The sequence below is a fragment of the Tarenaya hassleriana genome, unplaced genomic scaffold (genome assembly GCF_000463585.1).
Source record: "Tarenaya hassleriana unplaced genomic scaffold, ASM46358v1 Cleome22, whole genome shotgun sequence".
Taxonomy (NCBI): domain Eukaryota; kingdom Viridiplantae; phylum Streptophyta; class Magnoliopsida; order Brassicales; family Cleomaceae; genus Tarenaya; species Tarenaya hassleriana.
Window position 1 is genome coordinate 569061 of NW_010965541.1, and position 21779 is coordinate 590839.

A 21779-nucleotide genomic window follows, 5' to 3' on the forward strand; every position below is an offset into this window, starting at 1 on the left:
CGCTCTTATTCGGTTCGGTTCGGTTATTCGGTTAATAACCGAAATAGCTACCCCTAAGTTTGGTTCCCCGAAGAATTCTCAGAAGTTGAACAAACTTTGAGGCTAGACGTCAAGTCCAACGTACGGTTAGCCGTCAACAAGTCCCGACCACCTACCTGCATGGAAACGTTGCGAGGGTCCGAGCAATATATATCAAAGACAAAAGCCACAAAATAACTGAAAATATTTCATGATTAGGGAAATTAATTTTTTTTATCACTCCGCTAGAAGATACAAGTACGATTAATGAAAAATTGGTGACCAAAACCAGCTTATATCGGTAACTGACATATATATCCTCGCCAATTTTTAACATTTACCTTTTTGTCCGAGTATTCGAGATAATAAAAAAAAATTACCGGTGCGGATACCAAATTATATGCAGTCTTTTGGGTACGAATCCTGCAACCCTAAATTTTTCGGGTAATCGTTTCACGCCCACCACCACGAACAAAAACATTACTGTTTTGACCACCACGTGTAATGTTTTCCGGTAATCGAATCATTGATATTAATACATTGGTCACAACATACTATGTATAAGATAGAGAAGGGCAAATATTACCAAAAAAATAAGAAATGTGAATAAGTTTACCGTGTGTCTATCGTATAATATAAGATATGCAAACGACCCTCGGATCTAATGATCTCCTGGTGGTTTTGGTTTAAAACTTTCTCGGTGCCCTTAGCAAATCATCTATTCGTATTCTTCTTGGTAACCCAACACCAACACACGCATACAGTGGCGGATTTAGAAAATTATTCAATAAGGGGCAAACATAATTTTTTCTATTATAAATGGGGGCATTTCTAATTTTATTTGCAAAATTGTAAAAATTTACAAAGAAAAATACATTTTTTAATTAAACTAATGGGGGTCTTTGCCCCCATTGTCCTTAACGTGCATCCGCCACTGCACGCATATGTATATATATATATATATATATGTGTGTGCCATATATATATATATATATATATGCGTGAGAAAGTGATGTTAATATATCACGTCCTATGGTTTCGTAGGCCATTGCAGAAATCTCACCGTCGGGGATTTATCTATCCATAAGAAGTCACACCAAATGATCCATTACGTAAGGACAAAATGGTAAATTAATCAAGTCGACGCGATGGGTTGGGCCCATAAGGCCCATTAACAATATCAAACTTATCGAAAGGCCCATCAAGTGAGGTTCGTAAGTGCGTGTAATGTTCACAAAGAATGAGCCCGATTTCGGAGAAACCCTAACTGGTAGTATATATACGAGACGAAAAAACCCTAGAACCCAGAGAGAAAGAAGGGGTAGGAGAAAATGCCGCCGAAATTCGACCCGAGCCAAGTTGTAGAGGTGTTCGTCCGGGTCACCGGCGGTGAGGTAGGAGCGGCGAGTTCGCTCGCGCCGAAGATCGGTCCACTCGGTCTCTCCCCGAAGAAGATCGGAGAAGACATCGCCAAGGAGACGGCCAAGGAATGGAAGGGTCTCCGAGTCACCGTCAAGCTCACCGTCCAGAACCGTCAGGCGAAGGTAACGGTTGTTCCGTCGGCGGCGGCTCTAGTCATAAAAGCGCTCAAGGAGCCGGAGCGTGACCGGAAGAAAACGAAGAACATCAAGCACAATGGCAACATCTCCCTCGACGACGTCATCGAGATCGCCAAGGTGATGCGTGGGAGATCCATGGCGAAGGATCTGAGCGGAACCGTGAAGGAAATCCTCGGCACGTGCGTCTCGGTGGGTTGCACCGTCGACGGAAAGGATCCCAAGGATCTTCAGGAGGAGATCTCCGACGGCGAGGTTGACATCCCAAGCGAGTGAAACGGTACACATTTGAGCTTTTCTCCCTTGTTTCGGTTGGTTTTCCCAAGTATCATATGATTTCAAGATTCAGAACAGTGAACGAATTCGCCGGACAATTTTGTGTGATTGTTTATTATATGAATCTCGTTGTTGAGTTGAGGTAAATCCGATGACACGAAGGAAAATATGGATGAATTGGGCAAATGGGACATTGTTTATGTGTTTTCCATGGGTAAAGAAGAAAGCAATGACCACAATATCAGTTATCTGGAGTTGTGAGTCATTCAGGGATGAGCGTTTTGGTTAAGAAACAGTTTATTTGTTGATTGATTCGATTTGGTTCCAAGCTTTTTTACTATATGAATACCAAACAAAAAATTGCAATTTATATTCAGCCAGTGTTATCAATTGCTAACGAAAATAGGTCATGAATATTACGAAAGTGGATGATTTGGGTTTTTGGGCATCTCTCGAATTCCGTCCGAGAATTAGGGACGGTCATTTGTGGTTTTGGATTTGGTTTTTTTCCCAAGATATTTCATTTTTTTTTAAATTCGGGTTTATTCATCAGATTTAAACAGTTATTTTGATTAATAACCATGATTTATTGCTTATACAAAGATTGTACTAAATTCGAGTTATATTTGATTTTAGACCTTTTTTTTTAAACCGTAATAAATTGAAATATATTTTAATTGTGTGCAATATGAATAATAAGGGGAGTGAGAGGATTTTCATTGAAGACCGATTCGAACTTGAGAACCGAGAGAATCAGAGGAAGGGCAGAGTCGTAAATTATGGTGCATTTGAAGGGCTTATTCGTGTGGAGAATCTATAAGTTGGGCTTGGGCCTTTTTTTTTTTTTCACGATATGGAAAATGATTGGAACTGCACAACGCATTGCATGCAGAGTTTATATATATATATGATATAATGAAATGGTCCTCCAAGAAGCTCAAGAAAAGGATGTAGAAAAATCCACATTGTGTCCACATGAGTGATAATATTAAAGCTTACAAATATTCGGATTTCACAGGAAAAAATAATTTTGAAAAATTTATTGAACAAAATAATGAAATGTGGAACGAATGTTACATCATATGTTTCAGAAGTGGCACCACCTTTGCGTGTGTCGTGTCGTGCGCGACAGTCAAGTCCGGTCTGGTCTTTTTTAATCGTCTTTGTTGCTTTTCTCCAATTCGGCCAATCAATCCTAAAAGAATTATTTTACCAAAAAAATCGTAAACGAATTAAAATTGATATAAAAACATGATTTTTCAGGTATAGGTATAAATTAGACTGACGTTAATAGAATTTGGTTGTATTTGAAAGTTTTTTAAAAGTTTAGTTATTTATATGTAAGTTTTGAAAAATTAAGTATTGATTTGAGAATTTTATATTATGAATTTTGTAAAAGTTTAGATATTTATATGTCATTATCTTTTTTTAAAATCGAAAAAATAGGTTTTATTTTTAAATTATAATATTTTATCAATAAAAGCTAAATGCAAAACCAAAATGATCAGACTCCCATCCCCGACTTTGTCCTCCTCTCTTCTGCAAAACCAAAACTAAAACATTATTTCTTCTTCAATGCATATTTCCAACGTATGTGAATCTCTCTCTCTCTCTCTCCATCTCTCTGTAAGAATAGATTCTTTACTTTTCATTCAGCTTCTGCCCAGAACAAAAAGAAAAAGAAAAAAGGGTAAAGCATGTATACTTTCTCTCTCGCGAAAGCTGATGCTTCAGTAGCCATGTTTCAGCTTCTATCCAGATTTTGAAGCTCACTCTCTCTGTCTACCACTCGCATCCGTTTCCTTCCCAGATTAGCAACCCTTAATTTCCGGGAAAAAAAAGATGTTTCATCCTCATTCTGTGATAAATTTTCGAAAAACCCTTTTGTTTTTTTTTTAATAAAAAAACCCTTTCTTCAGTTTTGTTTGGAAAATTCCTGTGCGGACAAAGTTTTGGTCTTGTGGGGTTTCTTTTAGTTTTCGAGCGTGGAACTGAACAAAGAAATGATTCTGTGGTCTGTGTTTGTTAGCAAGTAAATTGGATGGCTCAAGCCTTTACATGAAGAGAAGGAAGTCTGAAATTAAGTCTGGATAAGATAAAGCAGTTAGTTTATGTTTCAGTTACGTGTCAGTTATTTATTCAGTTTGGTTTGTAAGTTATATATGTATGCAAGACTTGTGAAATATATATGATGTTTTCTGGATATCTCTGTTCTAGATTTCCTGGGTTTTTTTATAACAGAGTAAGAGTAGAAAAAGAAAGATTTACAGTGGTATCAGAGCATTGTCAAGGATCTTTCTCGGATCTGTAGGAGATGGATCAAACAGAAAATTTGACAACTTCAAATCCTGTGCAGAATGCTCCGATCTTCAATGGCGAGGCCTACCAGATCTGGGCAGTGAGGATGCGTGCGTTCCTCGAAGGTGCTGATCTCTGGGAAGCGGTGGGAGAAGATTATGAGATTCCTGCTTTGCCAGCGAATCCGACAGTCAACCAATTGAGGAATAATAGAGAGAGGGTGACAAAGAAGTCCAAAGCGAAATCCTGTCTTTTTGCTGCAGTAACGCCATCGATTCTGATCAAGATTATGAATCTCGATTCTGCCAAAGAAATGTGGGATTTCCTGAAGACAGAGTATGAAGGTGATGAAAAAATCAGAAGTATGAAAGTGTTGAACCTGTTGCGGGAATTTGAGAAGCAACAGATGAAGAATGATGAAACCGTGAAAGTTTATGTTGATCGACTGGTCAACATAATTAACAACATCAGAATTCTGGGCACAAAGGTTGATGATAACAAGATTGTTCAGAAGATTCTGGTGTCAGTACCTGAGAAGTTCGAAGCAACGATCGCTTCTCTGGAAAACACGAAAGAACTCTCAGCAATCAAACTACCTGAGATTCTCAGTGCTCTCCAGGCACAGGAACAAAGAAGGTACATGAGGAAAGAGGAGTCAGTTGAGGGAGCAATGAAGGCTAAGGCAAAAGGAAATAAACCAGACAAGGGCAAACAGAAACAGAGAAAAGAATCTGGAAATCCGATGCAAGGAGAAGCAAGTGTTGAAGCAAATGCCAGTCAGAATTTTCACGAGCCATGTAAACATTGCAACAAGAAGAACCATCCACATTGGAGGTGTTGGAGAAATCCGAACATCAAGTGTCGAGCTTGTAACAAACTTGGTCACATTGAAAGATTCTGCAGAAACAAGGTCCAACAAAAGGTTGTGGCAAAATCTGCAGAAACAACAGAAGGTGAAAACCTGTTTGTTGCCACATGTCTTTCATCATGCAGTAACAAAGATGGTTGGTTGATTGACAGTGGTTGCACAAACCACATGTCTAGTGATCGAAGTTTGTTCAAGGTACTTGACACTTCATTCAAGTCGAAAGTCAAGGTAGGGAACGGTGAATATATCACAGTTGAAGGTAAAGGAGATGTTTGTATCAAGACAACAAAGGGTGTCAAAGTATTGCCTGACGTCTTGTATGTTCCAGATATTGACCAGAATTTGCTGAGTGTGGCTCAACTTATTTCAAGAGGGTATAAGGTATGGTTTGGAGATGAAGAGTGTGTTATTGGAAATGATATTAACTCGTGTCTGTTCAAGATTAGGATGAAAAACAATAGTTTTTCATACATACCTGAAGCAAGCAAGGCTGAAGCTATGAAGACACAGTCACAGATCTCGGTGGAAAATCTCTGGCATAAGAGATTGGGACATTTCCATAGCAAAGGGCTAACTTTTATGTCGAAGAACAACATGTTGGTTGGTTTACCAGAATATCAGGAGGATGTAGCAGATTGTAGGACCTGTCCCCGTGGAAAACAGAGGAGATTGCCATTTGGTTCTTCATCTTGGAGAGCAAATGACAAGCTCCAACTGATCCATACCGATGTCTGTGGACCAATGCCTGTTCCGTCATTCACTGGAAGCAGGTATTTTATCATCTTTATTGATGATTTTACTCGAATGTGTTGGATTTATTTTCTGAAAATGAAGACAGAAGTTGATGATGTGTTTGCTAAGTTCAAGAACGAGGTTGAAAATGAGTCAGGGAAGAGGATCAAAGTGATAAGATCTGATAATGGGACAGAGTACACATCAAGCAGATTCAGAGATATATGTGAAAAGTCTGGGATAAAACATCAGTTTTCGGTACCTTATTCTCCACAGCAGAATGGGGTAAGCGAGAGGAAGAATAGGACAATAATGGAGATGGCTAGGTGTTTGATGTATGAGAAAGATTTGCCTAAACGTTTTTGGGCAGAGGCGTCAAGTACAGCAGTATTTCTACTCAACAGGCTTTCAACCAAGGCATTGGAGAAGCAAACTCCTTATGAAGCTTGGGTGGGTAAGAAACCTATCTGTACAAATTTTAAGATTTTTGGATGCCTGTGTTTTACTCTGATCCCTGATGTGAAGAGAGACAAGCTTGATGAGAAGTCAGAGATGGGTATATTTGTTGGATATAGTTTGGTTTCCAAAGCTTATCGAGTCTACTTACCAAACTCACATCGAGTTATAGTAAGTAGAGACGTTAAGTTTTTGGAAACAGAGACAGTGGTATCAGAGCATTGTCAAGGATCTTTCTCGGATCTGTAGGAGATGGATCAAACAGAAAATTTGACAACTTCAAATCCTGTGCAGAATGCTCCGATCTTCAATGGCGAGGCCTACCAGATCTGGGCAGTGAGGATGCGTGCGTTCCTCGAAGGTGCTGATCTCTGGGAAGACAAGAACCAGCATGCTATGAGGATGCCAAGTCTGATCAGAAATGGAGAGCTGCAATGGAGGAGGAGATTCGGATGATAAACAAAAATGGAACTTGGTCTCTCGTCAATAGACCAGAAAAGAAGAAGGTGATAGGGGTAAAATGGGTTTACAAGACCAAATTTAACCCCGATGGTTCGATCAACAAGCATAAAGCAAGGCTTGTTGTAAAAGGGTATGCTCAAGAATGGGGGGTGGATTATTCAGAAACATTTGCCCCTGTTGCTCGGTTGGACACGATCAGATTCTTGTTGGCTGTATCTGCACAAATGAAATGGAAGGTGTTGCATATGGACGTCAAATCAGCATTCCTGAATGGGGAATTAAAAGAGGAGACGTTCATTGAGCAACCCGAAGGTTTCAAAATCGAAGGAAATGAAGATAAAGTGTATTTGCTGAAAAAAGCGTTGTATGGTCTCAAACAGGCTCCAAGAGCCTGGTATGAGAGGATTGACCAGTGTCTTCAAGGTCTGAAGTTTGTCAGAAGCCTGAGTGAGTACACGTTGTACACCAAGAAAGGAGGAGGAGGGTTGACAGTTGTTTCCTTGTATGTTGATGACCTGCTAATAACTGGAGATGATAATGCAGAAATTGAAGACCTACAGGGTTTGCTGAATAAGGAATTCGAGATGACAAACCTTGGTCTCATGTCTCAGTTCTTAGGACTCGAAGTTCAACAGACAGAAGGTACGATTTTTATTGGACAACAGAAGTATCTTAAGCAGATTTTGACAAGATTTAATATGGAGGATTGCAAGAGTATGAAGACACCACTTGATCCGAAGGTGAAGTGTCAGAAATTTGAAGGAAGTGAAGCAATAGATGAAGGATTGTACAGAAGCATGATTGGATGTCTGATGTATTTAACAGCTTCAAGACCAGATATCTTGTTTGCTGTTAATATACTATCACGATACCTCTCATGTGCTAAGAAGGAGCATATGATTTCTGCAAAGAGGGTACTTAGGTATCTGAAAGGAACTCAGAACCTGGGTATCAGATTCAGATCGTGTCAAGAATTTGAGCTAGAAGGATATGCTGACAGTGATTGGGCTGGATCAAGTGAAGACATGAAGAAGTACTTCAGGTTTTTGTTTTTCACTGGGTTCAGGCTGTTTTTCATGGAGTTCAAAGAAGCAGAGCATTGTCGCACAGTCTTCCGCTGAAGCAGAATTCGTAGCTGCTACAGAAGCAGCAAAGCAAGCTATTTGGTTGAGGAAACTCTTGAAGGATCTTGGGTTGGAATGTATCAGACCGACAAAGATGATTATTGACAATCAAGCTGCAATTGCCATTTCACACAACCCTGTGTTTCATGGCAAAACGAAGCACTTCAAGATTAAGTATTATTTTCTGAGGGAGGTTCAAAAAGAAGGAGAAGTTTCCATGGTTCACTGCAGAACTGAGGAGCAGAAGGCAGACTTATTTACAAAGTCGTTTCATCCAAGCCGGTTCGAGTTGCTGAAACAGATGATAGGAATGTGTTCGAAGGCTCAAGCCAAGGAGGAGAATGTTAGCAAGTAAATTGGATGGCTCAAGCCTTTACATGAAGAGAAGGAAGTCTGAAATTAAGTCTGGATAAGATAAAGCAGTTAGTTTATGTTTCAGTTACGTGTCAGTTATTTATTCAGTTTGGTTTGTAAGTTATATATGTATGCAAGACTTGTGAAATATATATGATGTTTTCTGGATATCTCTGTTCTAGATTTCCTGGGTTTTTTATAACAGAGTAAGAGTAGAAAAAGAAAGATTTACAGTGTTGATAAAGACATGTACTGTTTGTTGTGTCTCTGTGTGCGATCTCTGTCTCTGAACTGTTCTTAGCTGTCTTGGGGCTTCTTAGCTTTCCTGCGATTTGCTCGCAACCTGTTCGATCCTTTGCCCAGCTCAACTTCTTCCTTTTTACATTTCGACAAGCTTCATAGTTGTCAAAGTTTGGATTTTTCTTCATGGGTATCCGTGCCTGTACTGAAATCTCGATTCAAAATAATGATATCGCTTTTCAGTTACCGCAAAAGATTCAGTGTTGACTAACCAACCCCTCAGTGTCCTCGTTAAGAACCCAGCTTTTCTACTTCGGTTTGAAATTCTGGGCTCCAACCCAATCGTTTAAGATAATCCACACAAATTGTGCTATGAAATCCCCTCTTCATGGATCATGTGAATCAATGAATGCATTTGGAAACCCGGTTCAGTTTACGGGTTTCTTCACGAACAAGTAAGTGGAAAACAGAGTTCCAGGACACAGAGGTCTTCCCATGGAGTAGTTCTTGTTTAGAGATGCGCTCCTTTTTCCGGTGGCAGCAGCTGCTGTTGCTGACCCTTGGTCAAGTTTCATCATCCAGTAATGTTAATTTCCATGGCCTTGGTAGCAGTTGCTCTTTGTTTATACAAGGTCTTTATCGTTCTTCGCAATTTGAAGGCTGAGACATTTCTTGTGCTGCAGCTCAGATTTCATTTGTTCCTGAGAATGGAATGACCAGAGACATCAGCTGTAAACTAGGAGAACTGAACACTGTGTCTCTGTGAGTGAGCAGCTCACCTTGGTTTTCTTAGTGTCTGTCTTGTTTTTCTTTCTTCACATCCTACATTGACATCTCAGAGCTTATAATTGACTGTTATGGCTCACTTCTGAATGCAGCCAAAGGAGAGGAGAGAGTCCGGTTATTGAGGGCAACGATGTCCCGACTCTTACTCCTATTCAAGAAACCGATGCCGAGAAACCAAGAAAGCAGAGATTTGCTGCAGTGATTGGTGGAATCGGAGCAGCTTTCCTTGTATTTCTCATCGTCGGGTTTATATACATCTACTTGATGTGTGTCGGAAGGAGGAGATTCTTGAGGCAAACGACATCCGAGACAGTTTCTTCTCCTCTTCCATCTCCTCGTGGTAATAGTTATGGTTGTCTCATAGTTACACATGTCGTCAGGAGAATAAAAAACGTTTTGATTGTTCTTGAATTGGCTTCTTCCGGGTTCTTTAGAGATGCAGGAGAAGATCAAGATTTCGTCATGTGGTAGTACACAGAACCTGAGGAAGATAACACTTCCGGAATTGGATCAAGCCACAAACTATTTCAACCAGAATAACATGATGGGTGAAGGGCTTTTCGGTTCAGTATACAAAGGGTTACTTCAAGACGGATCAATCGTGGCTGTGAAAAGACGGATACACAACCAGAATCAGTCATTCGTTCGCGAGGTGAAACCATTCTTGCCCATGCCAAGAATCAGTGCAGAAGAGCATAAATTCATACTAATGTATTATGTAATGCAGTTGAATCGCTTGGCTCAAGTTCAGCACAAGAATCTTGTTAAGATCTGTGGGTATTACGAGGATACCCATCAGCAGATTCTGATCTCAGATTACATCCACAATGGAGACGTTGGACGATACCTATATGGTAAAGTCTTCTCTGCAATCCATGTTCATATATGTGAAGTCTTGCTTGACTTGTTGCTGTTGCAGACAGTGATGGCATTCCCAATGGAAGGTTAAACATTCAGCAGAGATTGCTCATTGCCTTAGATGCCGCCAAGGGTACACTTTTGTTTCTCATCCATGGTGATGATTCACACTGATACCAAGCCTTATTGGTATATATATATATATATATATATATATGCAGGGCTTGAACACTTGCATGGTTTGGATCCTCCACTGGTTCATATGCATTTCAGAACGAGAAACGTTCTTCTTGACGAGAATTTCACAGCAAAAGTTTCCGATTATGGAATATCTAGATTGGTATGCGAGGATTCGCACCAAGCTGGACCTTCTTCGACATCAACCGATAGTTTCATCGATCCTCTGTTCGCAATCTCTCCTTTGAGCCCGTTAAAGTCTCAAACTTTACAAAACCCAGAACTGAAATCCATCTTCCCCCATTGCTTTTCTGTTTCTTGAAGGTCAAACGATCATCTTTCTCAGAGGAGTACGTATACGGTTTCGGAGTATTCTTACTTGAATTAGTCATGGGAAAGGAAGCAAACGATAGAAACGGGTCAAACCCAGATCAAAGATTCGTGTTCCTGGTAAAACAACATGAGCAGAAACATCGTTGTAATATCCTCTGAAATCAAAGCTCTTAGAATTTACCAGAAGCTTCCATTGTTTTCTTCTTGAAAGGCGAAGACTTGTGAGAGATACAGAGATATAACTGATCAAACTCTGGGAGATGACGCGGCAGAAATGGCGGAAGAGATGATGGAATTGGCGTTGCAGTGTACGGATGATGACCAGATAAGAAGACCGTTGATGAGAAACGTTGCAATGAAGCTCCAAGAGATTCAGAAGCTGAGATTCGGGAAACTGTACGATGAAGAAGAGATCGGTCCTGTCACACTTGGGAGTGAGCTCTTCACTTGAGATTTCGTCTCATTTCCCCTCTGTCCATTATGCTTCTATAAAAGAAATTTCTGTAAGTGGTAATTTCAAATTCAAAGAGTATATGAATTAGCAGTGACCAGGGTAGCCAATTCGGGTTTCGGTTCGGTTTTATTTGGGTTTAGTTATTTCGGTCATAGAAAAACTATAACCATTCGGTTTTTATATAAATTTCGGTTCGGTTCGATTCGATAAAAAGTTTATTTTTTCAAAGAAATTGTCGGTTTTTTCGGTTTTTTTTTTATCATGTTCCGTTCGATTCGATTTCTGTTTTTTTCGGATTTAAAGAAATCATTACCGTTCAATTTTGATGTCGAGTTCGGTTCGAATACGATTATATCTTATTCGGTTCTATTCAATTCGGTTATTCGATTAATAATCAAAATTACCATTCCATATAAAAACTAAATAATCTCGAAATTCGGTATGATTTTCTTTCCATTAAAAAAGTAATCTCGAAATTCGGATTTTGACAACTTGTGACCGTTGGGGAATTAACATAATTTTCAATAATGTTTCTTCAACGGTACTACATAAGCAGTTTGATCGTACATGAAACTGTTTTTTTTTTTTTTTACAAGACCTTTACGTGGATTTAAAAAGATTTTTTAAATAAAAAATTACTAAATAAATATAAAAGGAGGAGTTGCCATAATACATATTTTTTTTTCTTCCATATTTCTCTTTTAGGATTAGTATGTATTCCAGTTCATCCGGTTTGAAAATAAAAACAACTATTATTTTTTTAATACAATATACATTTCATAAAAAAAAACTATATTTATTTACATTAGTTATCATATATGGTTTCATACCATAGAATATATTATCCGTCTTGTTTTTTTTTTCTTTTTCACCTGTCCAATCAAAAATCATGTTTACAATTGATTATCGAATACAATTTGGCAAATAACAGCTTCCATACCATTCTTTATGCGTTCAGATAAAATGATGAATTAGTGGTAAAAACACTTGGCCCTTGCTTTTCCAATTTCCCAAGAAAGAGTAATAATAAAGCAAAATGCAGATTACAAAAAGCAATAATAATAATATCCCAAAGACGGAGACAAAAGGGACAGAACACTAAGAACAAGAGTAGAAGAAGAAGTAAAGCCCGAAACCTGTTTCAACAGCCCATCACGGCACAGTTATAGACAAACACTCCAACATTCTCCTTCACGCCCACAACTTTCCATTCCAAGTTTCCATCTTTCCTTCTCGATTGAGGCGACCACGAATTCACCACGACGCCTTCCCCTTCCGGCCCTCGCTGCCCCCCCACGACCAACAGTTCATCCCCGCAAGGTTTGAATGCTAAGCCCCATCCGTTCGATGAATCCGTCATAGGCGGAAGCCTTCCCATCACACTCCATCTGTTCTTCCCTTTTTCGTATTTCTTCACCATGTTGGTATGGTGCTCCAGCGTGAACAGCTCGTTGTTCACCACTGCTACAAGTGGTGGAGCCTGAGCTGCCCGGTTCACGTTCGGGTACATCCCCTCTATCTTCCTCCATTTTCGGGTCTCGAGATCGAATTCCTCCCCACATGTCAGTGAAGCTGTCGGGCTTGACATCCCACCTATCACGTAAAACTTTCCATCCATGAAAAACCCGGAGCATAATCTACGAGGCAAGTTCATGCTAGGCAACATTTCCCATCTACCCCAGGTGGAATCATAAAGCTCGGCCGATGCAAGTATGTTACCGTTCTTGTCGGTCCCTCCGGCAACTATGGCTATTGATCCTAGGCTTCCCGATGCAAACAAGCAGCGTGGTCGGTGCATTCCTTCGCACTTGATCCAACAGCGGAACTTCAAGCTGTATTTCCAAATGGCAAAGTCGAATAACTCTCGCCCGAAAACCAAAAGCTCGTCCCCAACAGCTAATGACTCTTTATCTGCATGGTTGAAGCACTCGTCACAAGGCATCTTAGGCAGTACCATCCATTTCTTTTTGGCAAGAGAAAACGCCAACCACCCTCTCGGGTCACAAACCATAAATACAAAATGCTCAACTACGACAATCCCCAATTGCTTCCTCAACCCAAACAAATATTCGCCTTTGATCAACCTATTGTACTTCTTGTTTACACATGATAGTGAAGGATAGTCCGATCTCGGAACCCAAGCTAGACAATTCAGGGCCACATCATCGATAAGACCGGGGAGAAGCGAGTCACTTGATCCCAATCGGATACGACCATCGTTCACTCCCGCCCTAGCATTCACCACAGAAGCAGAAACTTCCAATCTATCCCCGTCCTCAGCCATATCCTCGAATGAATGGCCCGTAACCATGATTATCGTTAAACCAGTTTCAGAAATGATGAATTACCCGAACAAAGAAAGACAAAAACAAATCTGATTCAAGAAAACTTGTCAAGATTCTAGTATCAAACACCCCTTCTCAATTGAGCAACTCTCTTGTCCCAGTATCCGGAAAACAGATTCCGATCTTTGCTGCCCCCAAATAATCTCCACTTGTTTATTGTGTCCATCAATTTAACGAATCAAAACAATAGCACCCATATTTCAATCTTTTACCCAACCCGAGAGCTCCAACTCCGATTCGAGACCAAATACAACAGATCGAACTCCGAATCAAACAGTCCGATGACCAATTTGAAACCGGGGGTCAAAATCCAATCACCAATGCAGAACCCGACAACCTAACAGACGTTACCCAATCGACGAATCGCCGATGTCAAGAATCGCCTCATTTCTCTTCGGTTGCAACCAGAATCATCTGAAAATACCATATAAATTCAGATAAATAGGAAACTAGTCATACAATCATAGCCAAATACTTTAAAAACGCTACAATCCCGACCGATGAAACCGCACGAGATTAACAAGAAGGAAAAAGTTAGATCCAAATCCGAGATTCGAAACAAAAAAAAAAATCCAAAAATCTGGATAGGAAACGGGTCCAGATCCGAAAATCAAGAACACGCGGATCTCAGGAACGGAACAGCGAACTCGAAAACAGGGAAAAATCCATGCAACACAACCAGAAGCGAAGGATGCCCGCAAGCTTACCGAAAACCTCCAATGGATTGATACGGATCTCGTTGTCGCGGGTCATTCCGGTCACCTTCCGGAAACTATTTGCCGATGAAAATCTCTCCGGCGACCGGCATAGAGACGGAGAGAGAAAGAGAGAGACAAGGAGAGAGACTGCAACAGAGAGACTGAAAGAAGATTTACAGGAGAGCATGGGTTATTAAACGGAAGCGAAGCGGAGAGGAAAAACTATATTTGCATTATCGTCCAAATCTTTTAGATATTATCATTTTGAACCCTGTAAAATTCCATGAAATAATCGAGGAATTAATAGCGAGATCTCTCTTATTCATGAGTCATAATATCGATGACATGTAATTTTTCTTTGATGAAATATTTCATAGAATTGACTTTATAATCGTTTTTCTACGGTTATCATTTGTACAATATTTTAATATGATACTGAATATTGAATAATATCGTTAAAATCTCACACTTATCAATTATGAGATTAGTTGATATTTTATAGAATTATGTGCATCTTTCCCCCCATATAAACTAGTTTTTAAGGGTAAATTCTTAACAATAGACCTTGTGAGAACGAATTCGAATTAATTAGAAAAGTTTTAGATTTTAATTATAATTAAAAATTATAATTTTTCAATAATAAATCCCAAATTCATAAAATTATATCATAGTCTTTTTTTGGATAAAACCTGAAAAATTTGAGAATTATAATGACATATCTTGAAGTTTGTGAATAAATTTGTTAAACCAAAAAAATTTTAAAATTTATTTTACATCATTTTCAAAAAAATTTATGAGTTTGAAAAAATATTGATGTATTATTTAACTGAAATTGGGCTTTACCCTCTTCTATATATTTTTCATGAATCACACCATAAAAATATAATAAGAGCAATTTGCCCAATATGTAATATTCCGTCATATTTAATGACTACATGACTACATACACACACAAACAATAGTTGCGTAAATTAAGAAAGAAATGAAATAAATGGAAAATTAATTTAGGGGGACCCACGGGATCAGTGATCTAGTAAATGAAATTAATGGAAAATTAGAAAGCGAGGGTACAGACAAGAGACCGCACTAGGGTTTGGTTGGTAAGTGTTGGATCTTTATGTAATTAACGAAAAAATAAGAGGCAGAAATAGAAGGAACGAAGAGAGTGAAACGAACAATTTACTGTTCCTGGCGGCGCCAAACAAAAATTGACCAAATGAATTACAGTAATGCCACCAACATGAGCCTCGTGATTATCCATTAACCCCGAATCTTAACGCACGTGATTATCACTAACCCCTCACCCTTTCCTTTTGATTTTTCAATTATTCTATTTTCAGACCCACGCCCCCCCGCGTTGGTTTTTCTTTTTAGTTTATTCTCTCGTTTTAATTTCTTTAAAAGGAAACAACCAAACAAAATTTGTTGTTTTATTTATAAAAATTAAATCGAATGATTTATATTAACTATAGAGTTTGAATTAGCAGATGGTTAAACGGGTTCCGAAGTCTAAGAGAAGAAATATGATTCATTCACACACTTTGAACTTCGGTTTGACCATTTTGACGAAACGGATTCGGTCAACGAGAAAAATCTACTCATATTCCCCCGTGTTCCTTGTAGGTTACGGAACGTTTGTACCAATAAAAAAAACTCTGAAAGATCACACGGCCTTTTCGGGTCAGGTGAAAGTTGGCTCTTTTTACATTTCTCTGGTTTTGTTTTTACCGTTTTTCATCCTACGCTATTAGGACATGTAACTGCACAGGATTTTTACTGCAAAGTGGACAGTAACAACTCACCTTTGCAATTTAAGGCCTTCGATCAAGCTTCTTCTCAGAAGTGGATTCGGATTCAGTTCAGAGGATTACGAACAATCTGTCAAGCCCATACCAGACAAAAACAACAACAGGGCATTTGTCAAGTGCTCACCTTGCCATAAGTATCCTGAAGGCTCTCACCGAGAAACGGGTACTGTCCCATGTATCCGCAGCTCGGCCACCGTGTGTTACACCTGATCCATACCCGAGAACCGATACCATTTCCATGCACGCACACTGACTCGAGATATTGTACTCAGATGGGGAAGACCAAAGAGAGAAACCTGACCTACACAACATTCTGGAGCAGTGAAAACAGGAGTCCTGGGAGAGATCGGCGGAGTTCATCATCATCACCCTGGCAGTAACAGCTCATACTGTTGCCATTAGAAAACACATATCAAGAAACTGATGAAGGATGAGGAAACACACTAGGGTTTTAAGTCGGCCTTCATATCCCCGAGGATAATTTCTGGATTTTTTTTTCTTTGCATCAAATCAAGCGAGAAGACGGCGAGAAATCATGGTGCTAATCGGGCATATCATGATGGAGATCATCATCATACATGAGCACGGAGGTACATCATCAGAGCAGCAACTACATCCTGTAAGTACTTTTTAGCAGTTTCCTCTCCAACAGCACCCGGTGGTCCAGATTTCTCGTCATTGGCCAATTCTCCATCAACATCTTGGTTGTGAAAAAAGCGAGGCGCTAAAAGGTCTTAAAATCCGGGACACAAGAGAGACGCAAGTATCCTGTGTATTTTTAATAAAAAATTTGTAGTTAAAATATATTAAAAATTCTTTTATATTAAATATACATAATAAATTATTTAAATTAAAATAGTTAACATTCAATATTCAAAATTAACGAAATAAAAAATCCAAAAACTTAAAACAAAGGGAAACAACAATTTTGGTTTAATTGTTATAATAATATTGATCTAGATTAGATATTTTTTTTTAAAAAAGTTGATGTTTAGTTTTTTTAAAAAAAAATCGGGAAGTTTATTTTTAATTCCAATGATTTTGAACATTGAGACTTGAATTGAAGAGATTTTTAGAGTTTTTAAAATTCAAAAACCAAAAAAATTGACAATAAATTTTTTTATAAAACTAGTTTTCATAAAAACTTGAAAAACCACTTTTAACAAAAATCAACTAAAAACTAAAAAACTCTTTTTTTTGGATTTATGAAAACTAAAAACCAAAATCCAAAAATAAAAAACTAAATACCAAAAACAAAAACCAAAGAGGTGGTTTTCCCACGTCTTAAAAGTTAAAAATCTAAAATATCTCCAATCATGATTTTTTTTATTTCAATTTTCCTAAAAACCCAGAAAATCAATTTTTTTGAGGAAGTAACGTAAAAGCCAAAACCAATCTTTTATAGATTTTAGAGATTTGTTATTAGACTTTTTATTTTTATTAAAAAAAAGATTATATAAATGATTTTAAAGACAAAAATACTCATTGTTTTAAAAATAATTTCACATTATACCTATATTTATATAAAGACAATATTCTTACCATAACTCATATTTTTTGAAAAAATTTTTATAATTTAAAGTATATAATTCAAATTTTATTATTCAAAATATATATTGTAGTCATCTTATATTGTTATTACTAATATTAATAAATATAATTTTTGTTTTCATGCTAAAAAATATTTTTGGTAATTTTTAAATATAAAATCTAAAACCAAAAACTAAAATATTATTTATACCAATCAAGTTTTCTAAAAACTGTAAAAACTACAAAAGCTAAAAACCAAAAACTAAAAACCAAAAACTAAAGTAAAAAATCCAAAATAAAAATCATTACTATTCAAGGTCTGGATAATAAGACTTTGACTATAATATCTTTTATTTTGAGTTTTTTGCTTTAGATCTTGAATGGTAATGGTTTTTATTTTGGTGTTGAATGGCAAAAGGGTTTTGGGAGTTTTTGGATTTTAAAAACTCAAAAAATTATCAATCAAGTTTTTAAAATTTGGTTTTCCTAAAAACCAGGAAAACCACTTTATGGAAAGAATTGAACTAAAAACTAAAAGCTATATTTTTTTAGATTTACAAATCTATAAAAACCAAAAACCAAAAACCAAAAACTAAAATCTAAAAACCAAAAACTAAATCCAAAAACTCAAAAGAAAAACCCCATCCATTCAACACCTTTGTGTTTTTTGCTTTAGTTTTTGGTTTTTGGTTTTTAGCTTTTGGTTTTTGGTTTTTGTAGATTTTACAGTTTTTATAAAACTTGATTGGTAGAAATAATATTTTAATTTTTGATTTTATATTTAAAAATTATCAAAAAAGTTTTTAACATTAACACAAAAATCATATTTATTAATATTAGTAATAACAATATAAGATGACTATAATATATAGTTTGAATAATAACATTTGAATTACATGACTTAAATTATAAAATCTTTTCCAGAAAAATATGAGTTATGGTAAAAATGGTAAGAATATTGTCTTTATATAGATATAGATATAATATGAAATTATTTTTAACAATGAATATTTTTATCTTTAAAATAATTTATATAATTTTTTTAAATAAAAATAAAAAAATCTAATAACAAATCCCTAAAATTTACAAAAGAACTCTCTAAAATCTACAAAATAGTGGTTTTTGACTTTCCCATTAGTTTTTCAAAAAATTGACTTTCCGGGTTTTTAGAAAAACGAAAATAAGAAAATCATGACTGGAGATTTTTTAGGTTTTCAACTTCAAAAAACTGAGAAAACCACTTCCAGTCAAGGACTTACTTTTTAATTTTTGGTTTTCGATTTTGGTTTTTGGTTTTTGTAAATTCAAATAAAAAGAGTTTTTTAGTATTTAGTTGATTTTTTTTTGTTGAAAGTAGTTTTCCAAGTTTTTAGGAAAACTACTTTTATGAAAACCTGATTGTCAATTTTTTTAGTTTTTAGATTTTAAAAATCCAAAAAGCCTCTTCCATTCAACGCCTAAGGTGTTGAATGGATGGGGTTTTTATTTTGAGTTTTTGGTTTTAGTTTTTGGTTTTTAGATTTTAGTTTTTGGTTTTTGGCTTTTGGTTTTTATAGATTTGTAAATCCAAAAAAATATAGCTTTTAGTTTTTAGTTCAATTTTTTCCATAAAGTGGTTTTCCTGGTTTTTAGGAAAACCAAATTTAAAAAATTTAGATTGATAATTTTTTGAGTTTTTAAAATCCAAAAACTCCCAAAACCCTTTGCCATTCAACACCTAAATGTTTTGTATTTGATCATTTATAATAGATATTTAACATGAAAAAATTTAATATAATTGAACTATAAATTTTTTATGGGAAAATCCAAAAAAAAAACACTGAATTTTTAAATTTTGACAAAAAACACTGAATTTTTTATTTTATCAAATAAACATTAAACTTTTTTAACTTTGACAAAATAAACACTTAACTCTTCAACGATTGTCAAAATAAACAAAATGACTGACGTGGCACAATGAGATGCAAACACGTCAGATTATTTTTTTTAGTTGTTTTTTTTTACAATCGAAAAAAGTTCATGTATTTTTTTGGATCACTAAAAAGTTCAGTGTTTTCTTGATAATCAGAGAAAAGTTTATGTATTTTTTGGATCATTTAAAAAGTTCAGTGTTTTTTAGATTCGTTTAAAAAGTTTAATGTTTATTTGACAAAAAATAAAATTCGGTGTTTTTTTTTGTCAAAATTGAAAAGTTCAGTGTTTTTTTTTATTTACCCATTTTTTATTTAAAAATACGGTGGACGACTCGTCTCGCGCCTCAGATTTTAGGTCCCTTTATATAAGTGTGTCTCGTGTTTTTTTATAACCAAGATGGTACCTCGTGGAGAACATTTCCCATAGTGGTTTCTGAAGGTGCACCCGTAGCCTTGGTAAAAACGACTTGTGAAATGCCCAAATGCGTATTGTTTACCATAATCTGCACTCTCCCGTTACACAATGACGATTAGTCATAGTTCAAATGAAATATCATAAAAGTAGAAACACAAAATGAAAGCCTTGCGGCAGCACTAAGGGAAAAGAGAACTCTAATATACCTTGATAGCATAATGCTTGCCGTCTAAATCCTTCGATACAGAACCTGTAGTACAAGCAAATAATAATGCTACCACACGACATGTTTGCTAGAAGATTAGGTTGAACATGCAAAATCCAAAATCCATGCATGGAAATGAATTATATAGATGTGTTAATTTAGAAAAACTTTATAGTAGGGATGTGTGATTACGAATATAAACATTAACTAAGTTTGCAAATGATGGGGGTGGCTTTAACCATCCACAATTGCTCGGAAAGAGGAAGTGATCACGACCATCCGAAAGAAGAAATGGCTAGTCACTCCTATGCCTTTTCTACTACCCAACAGACTATTAAACTCGCTTACTATAAGGCATTTCGTTCCGGGGAAATCGTGAGGTACATTCTAGCATTCACTTAAGGACCTGTTGAGGGGATGATAACCTTGTATCCAATCCATGCTTACCAATTTGCCGTAGCTACCGGATCATCTTCTTTTTTTTCCCATTTTCATCCTGAAATCAATGAAGAAATAAATAAATGAAGCCAAACAATCAGATGAAAAGAATGACTTGGATTCTGGGAAAATAATTGAACTTGCTTCGCAAATCCCATCATGGTCTAGTAAAAATCATCTATCAAAAGATCCCGGGAAAACCCACAATGGTTTTTACTCAGATAGGTCTTGGATGATTGACTAGTTCTCCTCGAGCGCCCAAAGCAATCCATTGCATGGGCAAACGAAAAGCTATCTCTAAAAATCTGGCTTTAAATGTGCAATGAAAAATTCTCAACTGTTGAGCTAACAACTCTGGAACCTGTAATAGCATTGAATTAATATCGATCAACATCAGGGTTTGATGACAACAGAGCACCCGTAATCCAGCACAGGGAACCCTACCCTTAGGAGCAACGGACTAAAACCAGATTACTATTCAAATTAACACATGTAATAGCAAGAATTGGCAAACATGCACCATAAGCATCTCCCAATTCACAACCCAACTCTACTACAAGAAAAAATCCAAAATGAAAAAAAAAATCTTCAACATGGGATATATGACGTCAAATCCAGCACAAATCATCCCAATGCTCTAGAATTCACCATCTATTCATGATAAATCATTCAAAAGCAACCGTTGCACAGACATCTACTGCTCTAAAGTTTCAAAATCAGAATTAGAAGCTCATTCAGACCAAACACCAACTCCCTTACTCTGCAAAAAAAACAGTTTCGACTTTCGAGGGCTCGAAAGTCTTCAAAACCCAATCAGGTTTCGTTACTCCAAAGGATGCCATTCAACCAGATGAACAAAACAACTCGAGGCATCGAAACTACTACGACTTAAAAGTAGCATCACTTTATAACAAATATATTTGCAGAAATCTCAACCCTCAGCCACCCTCTTCTTCTCTCCACAAGGCAAAACTTTAACTTTATGCCATCAATTGTTAAACACAACAATAACTCAATAGCCACCAATAAACGCAAGAATGAACTCGGAATTCCTGCAAAAAGGGACAACTGCTCATTCAATTCATCGCCAACCAAACCCCTGATACCAATAAAAACCTTTTCACCATAAATATATACAAACATCACATTCAGGATAAGAATCATAAAATCAAAATTTCTGCCACAAATGAACATACTTTTTCAAAAAGATTTTCTACAGCAATCATGACATCACAAGCGAAAAAAATAATAAGGAAATCGAAAGAAACCAACATTCCACAAAAAATACATACATCTTAAATGCAGTCGACATGAAGCACAGAGGGCGAGAAGAAGAAGAACAAAGGCCCAACGGACCTTCAAAGAGCTTAATACCCGTAGCATCATAATCGAGCGATTCTGGCTAAACGCCACAAACCCTAATTTCGAAATCGAC

General features: G+C 36.8%; 3 protein-coding genes across 10 annotated transcripts; 2 read left to right on the forward strand and 1 right to left on the reverse strand.

Annotated features, from left to right (window-relative positions):
* Nucleotides 1–1310: 1310 nt before the first annotated feature.
* Nucleotides 1311–1997, forward strand: LOC104814827 (60S ribosomal protein L12-3). The gene has a single exon (XM_010543025.1). It carries the CDS (start codon nucleotides 1350–1352, stop codon nucleotides 1848–1850), a length of 501 nt encoding a protein of 166 aa, XP_010541327.1. The 5' UTR covers nucleotides 1311–1349; the 3' UTR covers nucleotides 1851–1997.
* A 6426-nt stretch (nucleotides 1998–8423) lies between these two features.
* LOC104814828 (serine/threonine-protein kinase-like protein CCR4) lies at nucleotides 8424–11086 on the forward strand. 8 transcript variants are annotated; one of them, XR_771988.1, is made up of 9 exons: nucleotides 8424–8989; nucleotides 9068–9146; nucleotides 9263–9510; nucleotides 9605–9822; nucleotides 9898–10024; nucleotides 10090–10161; nucleotides 10250–10433; nucleotides 10530–10655; nucleotides 10750–11086. XR_771988.1 is itself a non-coding variant. In XM_010543030.1 (8 exons), the coding sequence occupies exons 1-8, from the start codon at nucleotides 8794–8796 to the stop codon at nucleotides 10591–10593; spliced, it is 1188 nt and encodes a 395-aa protein (XP_010541332.1). In that variant the 5' UTR covers nucleotides 8424–8793; the 3' UTR covers nucleotides 10594–11086. The 8 variants fall into 8 exon arrangements, 7 of the variants coding, with proteins under 7 accessions (XP_010541332.1, XP_010541329.1, XP_010541333.1 ...); XM_010543030.1 differs by having other exon boundaries at nucleotides 10530–11086; XM_010543027.1 differs by having other exon boundaries at nucleotides 10250–11086.
* Nucleotides 11087–11967: 881 nt separating this feature from the next.
* On the reverse strand, nucleotides 11968–14185 carry LOC104814829 (F-box/kelch-repeat protein At5g60570-like). The gene is made up of 2 exons (XM_010543034.1): nucleotides 14045–14185; nucleotides 11968–13751 (listed from the first exon to the last, which is right to left on the reverse strand). The coding sequence occupies exon 2, from the start codon at nucleotides 13301–13303 to the stop codon at nucleotides 12134–12136; it is 1170 nt and encodes a 389-aa protein (XP_010541336.1). The 5' UTR covers nucleotides 13304–13751; nucleotides 14045–14185; the 3' UTR covers nucleotides 11968–12133.
* Nucleotides 14186–21779: the final 7594 nt, after the last annotated feature.

What these genes read in the sequence shown, in the direction of transcription:
- LOC104814828 (XM_010543027.1), top strand. Translation starts at nt 8,794, where the DNA reads ATGCATTTGGAAACCCGGTTCAGTTTACGGGTTTCTTCACGAACAAGT. An exon ending in CGTTGGACGATACCTATATG is followed by an intron (nt 10,025 to 10,089) that starts GTAAAGTCTTCT and finishes TTGCTGTTGCAG; the next exon opens with ACAGTGATGGCATTCCCAAT. An exon ending in TGCCTTAGATGCCGCCAAGG is followed by an intron (nt 10,162 to 10,249) that starts GTACACTTTTGT and finishes ATATATATGCAG; the next exon opens with GGCTTGAACACTTGCATGGT.
- LOC104814829 (XM_010543034.1), bottom strand. Translation starts at nt 13,303, where the DNA reads ATGGTTACGGGCCATTCATTCGAGGATATGGCTGAGGACGGGGATAGA.
- LOC104814827 (XM_010543025.1), top strand. Translation starts at nt 1,350, where the DNA reads ATGCCGCCGAAATTCGACCCGAGCCAAGTTGTAGAGGTGTTCGTCCGG.